Consider the following 6,448-nt stretch of genomic DNA (forward strand, 5'->3'; position numbering starts at 1 on the left):
GAGAGAGGATAGGATGACTTGGATCCTGACTCAGATAGCCTTATATTGATTTCAACCTCACTGAGCATAAGGGACATATTGCTTCTCAATATAAAAAACCAAAATGAGAGCACGACTGAGCCCGCACTAAGAGTGAAGAAAACCTCAAGGCCAGTTGTTTTAGGCAACCAGTGAACAAACTAGAAAAGACACTATTCTATCTATGCTCTCTAACACTTGAAAACCCCATACTCAAAAAACTCAATGAACGGTGAACGATCCCGATCCTCCATCACACAATATTCCCCAAAATTTTGTAGTGGCCTATCTATCAGTGGCTTCCATTTTAAAGACGTATGAAATGATGAAAAACCACACTTTGTAATGAAAATTGGAAAACTTGTTTGTTTGGGATGGACCCTCTGAGCACCATAGCAATTCAAGATGGGAAGTGAGCTAGCTTCCCCAATAATTGATTCTCTTGGATAAACCGCAACTTGTCGATGACATTATACCAATAAGATTGATTTGATATTGTTACAATTTCAAGAACTTTCTTACACATCATTATTTCTAATTGTAACTGTAAAATCTAATTTACAGCAAAGTCATTGCTTGTGCACCAATAACCAATGACCAATCTGAATTTAATCTTCATTCATACTCAAGTTCAGTTCAAGCTACTGTCGAGCACTTGGCAAAGTTGACTTAGAATATACCCTTTCCACGTTTGAGATTAGACTTTTTATTGACTTAAATTTCCATACGACATATCTTGCTTATTTCCTCAACTTGAAAAGTGTTGGTTTTTGTCCAATTCCTCAGTCACTAGAAATATGATGTTTCTTGCTCTGATTGGTGCTTTTTAAGAACCTAACAATTGAGGGGAACCGCCCATGACTCATCGCCACTATCAAATTCCAACCTCCCTATTGGCAACAGAACTAGCAAAGTGATAGTATTATCGTAGAATTCGATGACCTTTTTAGAGTGTTTGATCAAAAAATTATTAGGATTTAGCAGCAGTGTGTCAACGTACTTCGATTTTAATTCTCCCATATGTTGTAAATATTGAAGACTAGACGAAGTGTTGCGTATCTACATAAATAGACTAATTGACAATTGTCGGCTGTCTTATACGATTGATGCTAATTGGTCCATTCCTCTTCCTTCTTACTTGATATACATCATGAATAACGTGTTTTATTTTTTTTCTTTTTTTCTTTTTTTCTTGGGGTTTAAGAACACTAAAGTGGTGGTAGTTGATTATGATTAGAAAAATTGAAAGCCTAACACTCTCTATTCCTTCATATAAAAGTTACCAAAGAGGCTGTAGAGCCAACTTCACATTTTAAAACTTTTTAATGGTCAAAATACATTGTAGGTCTTTAAATTTTAGTCTCCCTATAAAACTTTATGTGATTGTCATATAAGGGCTCATAACGAACACTTTTAAATTTTAGTGTCTAAAATTGCCTATGGCGTAAATTTTTATGTTTGAACGGTATATTAAGCCTTTTAACAATTAACAAAAGCAATTTACCACTTACATTTTAAAGGCCAAAATATATTTTTAGTCTCTAAACTTTAGCCTATGAACAATTTTAGTCTTTGAAAATGTAAATTTATCATTTTTAGTTCCTACAACACTTAAAATGATTGCTTTTAGTTTTAATATGTCTAATAGAGTGAAGACGTGTCAATTTGTCAATTTTTAGTTTAGTCATGCCATATAAGGGGACTAAAATCGCTTGTGGCCTAAACTTTAAAAATGAATAGTATATGTTATGAACAAAGATATGGATAATGGACATTAGAAGGCAAGTTCATATATATTATGAAGTATGGTATTTTACAACAGAGTGAAACAGAGAATTACAGAGAGAGATATATATAGACAAAGAGACACTCTCTTTTGTAAATGTGTAATTTTAACATGCACATAAGTGAATGAATAAGCAGAAACCAGCTGAGCTCAAATTCTACTAACACCCAAAAGCTACAAGCTGGTCCCCCAAAACCTTTCACATGTGAAAAACCAAAACAAAAACAGAAAAAAAGGATGAAACTGTCACTGTAAACAGAGGAGGAGATTCCGGGGACATATCTGCAAAGCATCCCTCTGGTAAATCTCTCCTACAATTTACTAATAATCTACAAACATGGATGAAAAATAATCCATGAGCATCGCAGAGAAATTCAGATAGCCTAACATTAGGCCTGTTTCTCTAAATCCTTTGAGTTTATGAAGGTTCCATGGAAACCGTAGGGAACTCTGGATGGAAGCTCAACACTGGCTTCTAGCTTCAAATTCTTAGCATTAACAATTTGAAGCTCTGATTTCCACTCCTTTTCGTCATGCACGAAAGCTAGAATATAGCCACTATCTTCATTCTCTGAATTGGGGTCATTGGGAAGAAACAAAGGCTCACCACCAAACCTCTGATCTCCATATATGTACTTCTTCACTTCACCAGTGAAAAGGTCTACTTTGGCAAAACCTGAAACTTTAGGCCATGGCTCAGCAAGTGCTAAATATGCAAACTGGGATTTCCTTCCGAGCCTGTTCCGGTTCACCATACCGGCCTCTAAGTTCACATGCTCGGCCTCCGGAATGATGGGGCGGCGCGTGGACTTGCCAGTCTTCAAATTGAGCCTAATTTCAGACAAAACACTCTTCAAACTCTCTTCACATTCATTGAAAATGGAGTCAGCTGGAGTCATGCAAGACCCAACTACAACAACCTCATTAGTCTCAGGCTCTTCCCAAGCATTCCAAAGATGGAAACAAAAGCAATCAGGAGCTTCAATCCATTTAATCTCCGAAGCATCAGTGGCATTCTTGTCCAAAACCCCGAACCTCGCAATCTTGTTCTTGTCATACATAACCGGAGAGCCACCTTTAAACATTTCGGGGAGATTGAACACAACTTGCTGATCAGGAATAACCACAAACCTCTCAGTGATTGCAAAATCATGCATCATAGTAGGCTGAGCTAAAGGGATTTCAACATCTTGTGATTTTGTCCCATCTGGTTTGAAGTGGAAGTATTTAAGGTAAGGCTTTTGGACAACATTGTAGCTTAGAGCGAAGAGGTTTCCAGAGACAGGGTCGAGTTTTGGATGAGCAATCATTGCTGAGTCAAGCTGACCATTGAAATCATAACGCCCAACAGTTTTAAGGTCACCAGAGGGAGTGATTCGAACTTGGTATGGTAAATCATCTTCAGACATAGCCAAAATTCGGCCATTGAAATAAACAAGGCCAGCGTTAGCCACTCCAATCCCATGGCTTTGATCAACGAGTCCAAATAGTCCACGAGCGTAGAAAAGGAGTAGCCTAGCTATGCCAGAGTGACCATGAAGCTCACCTATGGCTTTTGGGAAAACAGGACGACCAAGAGCATGTTCTTGAACGAACCGTTGTGTTTCAGTGAACCTGCAAGCATAGCTAGCAGAGCCATCTTTGAATTGAACTGCATGAACCATTCCATCTCCATCGAACAAGTGGTGTCCAGCAACAGGTTCGTGAAGTGGGTTCGCGCCGTTTCGAACATAGACACCTTTTACACAGTCTGGTATTTTGCCTGTGACTGTGAGAGAGTGCTGGACTGGTTGCTCTGGTACTGGAGCAAAATTGCCTGCAATTTGGACTCTTGGGTCTGCAGTTTTGGGAAGTGGGTGTTGACTCTCACGTGAGACTATGGCAGATTCTACAGCATCCAACGCCATGGCTGCAGCTCTTTGTAAGAGATTCCATTGTTGGGGTTCACATTTTTTAGCCGTTGAAGAAGTCGAAGGAAAAGAAGGAGAAGGCAAGGTCTTGGGTTTGTTGTCATTTGGGTGATTGGTAGGAGTCACAATACTGTTCGACTGTCTAGGGAATTGTAGTGTTTGGAGAGAGCAAGTTGTGTGAATGGGCTTTTTGGTGGTGGGCCTGTTCTTCAAGGAGACGGTGCGTGAAAAAGAGCCCAACCTTGAAGAAGATGAAGAAGAAGATAATAATCTAGGCTTAACGCATGTGCTAGAAGATGTTCCTGCTGGAGATGAAGCCATGGTTGTTTATTTTAGGAATAGTGGAAATGGTCTACTTGGAATGGTTTATGTGTGAGAGAGAGAATCAATTGAGATTGTATGTGTTTGAGTATTTTATTGGGATGTGAGAGTTTGTTGTTTGCTTTTGGTTTGGTTTTGTATGAAGGAATAAAGAGTGTGAGATTGACAATGAATTGAGAGAGAGAGAGAGAGATGTGTGAGATTTGAGGAGAGAGGTGAAGGAGATGTAGAGGTTTATATAGGAGGAGAAGGGAGGCATGGAGGTCCACTTTGGACACATAAAAGATGACCACGTGTTGGACATATAAATGGGGGACTTGAAAAAATTTGCCAATAAGTGATCAAGACAAGGTGGGGGGAGCATCGTGGGGTATAGTTGCCTATTTGTATGACACGACCTCTTGCTTTTAAACACACTCTCTCTCTCTCTCTCTCTCTCTCTCTCTCTCTCTCTCTCTCTCTCTCTCTCTTCCTACTATATGACCAGATTAGTTTGTGTATTGTGTGTGTGTTTCAATATCATAATATAATTATACTAATAATAATAGTACAAGATATTATATTTGAGAAACTTCCTTAAATTTAGAACAATAACACGTGACATTGCTGACAATGACAATACCATCTATGAATTTGCAAAAAGGAAAGGAAAAGTGAGTAGTGTTTTGAGTTTGGGTAAAAAATTTTACGCACATTATTTTTCACATGCTTTAAAAAGTCACAATTTCAATTGGGAGTGTGTAAAACAGTTTTACGTGTAATAAATGCTACTTTTTGAGTTTCCGAATTGTCACATTAGTAGGGAGTAATAACTAATGTGAGTAGAAGTTAGAGAGTCAAAAATTTTTTTTTTTTTTTTTGGGGGGGCGGTGGGGTGGTGGTGGAGGTGGTTTGGGTGGGGAGGATTTGTTGGTCCCTTCTACACGTCTAAGTCTAACCCCGCGTTTACTCCTCAATATAAGAGTCACCCACAGCACACGTGGCCCTTCTCTTTGTATCTCTCAACTTAGAAAATGTAAGTCACATCAATTACCCCACACGCTTGCCTCCGCCAAGTTTATATCTCATTAATGCATCAATAAATTAAAGATTAAATAAATGTAGCAACATAATAATTTTCACGATTGCTTTTCTTTTCTTTTCTTTTTTTAAGTAATTGTTAGTATAACTTGTCGTGAATAATTGCATAGTAAAATTTCAATAATAAATCTATATAATAAGGATGCTATTCAAATTTTTATAACTTGATGGTTGACACCTTAACAAATTAAGAAAAAAAAAACTGAGTTACTAATATTGCTTATTAAAACTCTAAGAGTAGTAGACAAACTACTCTTACTCTTCTCCAGTTAAAACACTAGTACTCTTTTCTTTAATCCACATAAAAATTGTTGGGCCATGAACTGTATTATTCCACCTTAAAACCGAGAATCGAGTACCAGTTCAGTCCAATTTTTAAAACCATTATCATACCATTTGTCGAACCATGAGTTGTGTCATTCTACTTCAAAACCAATTAATCACGAGGAAAACATACTCAAATCTTTTATGACTTTTGACATCACACCATACGGGTCTATTTTTAGAACAATTGTAGGGAGTCAAATTGTGACCCCTCAAACAAAAAGTAATAATAATAATAATAATAATAGATGCAAAACCCAAATTGTCATTGTGCATGTCTAATTGAAAACATATACATTTTGATGCACCAATGATGCTAAACAGATTGGGATTAACAAAAAAAAAAAAAAAAAATACAAGATAGTGGCAAACCCTACGTGCATGGCTTGGTAAAACAAAAAGCAGGTCATATGACTACGCCGCAGTATTATTATATTCTCAAAACATTTTGAGATTTTATTCCTATAAAGGTTAATTATTTTCTTATTATGATATCCGAGGGTTTTATAATATAAGAGATGTTTAGAAACAATTTATCAAGAAGAAGGGCCTCTTTAATAATTATAGTAAAAGAAAAATGCACCAGAATTAGTGAATTACATTTATTGAAACGAGCTTAATATGATCAGTGTTCCAATTTTTAATATGATAAATAAGTAAAACTCCATCATTCTCAACCAAAAAAAAAAAGTATAACTCCCTTGTTGATTTTTTTAAGGCCCTGTATAGGCTCAATTGATACATGTCACTTCAATTTAAAATAGTCGTTATGGTGGCAGATTGGTGTAAATTAAGTAAATCGCTAATATAATTTCATATAAGCTGCAAAGGAGCAAGACATATCTTCCTAATTTGGTACTAGTTTGGATTAATTGTATAATACAAATAGACACACAAGATCACTAGCTACCTTACCCCCATTTGCCTTCGATAAGGGGAGAGACTAGAAAAGTAAAAGTAAAAGCATTTTTATTTATGGAATACCTACAAATTATGAGCCCAAATACTT

General features: G+C 36.8%; 1 protein-coding gene across 1 annotated transcript; it reads right to left on the reverse strand.

Moving 5' to 3' along the window:
• Nucleotides 1–1,779: 1,779 nt before the first annotated feature.
• Nucleotides 1,780–4,240, reverse strand: LOC126720850 (9-cis-epoxycarotenoid dioxygenase NCED1, chloroplastic). Its single transcript, XM_050423673.1, has one exon. It carries the CDS (start codon nucleotides 4,033–4,035, stop codon nucleotides 2,194–2,196), a length of 1,842 nt encoding a protein of 613 aa, XP_050279630.1. The 5' UTR covers nucleotides 4,036–4,240; the 3' UTR covers nucleotides 1,780–2,193.
• Between the last annotated feature and the right edge of the window lie 2,208 nt (nucleotides 4,241–6,448).

This window comes from Quercus robur, chromosome 4, assembly GCF_932294415.1.
Source record: "Quercus robur chromosome 4, dhQueRobu3.1, whole genome shotgun sequence".
Lineage (NCBI taxonomy): Eukaryota > Viridiplantae > Streptophyta > Magnoliopsida > Fagales > Fagaceae > Quercus > Quercus robur.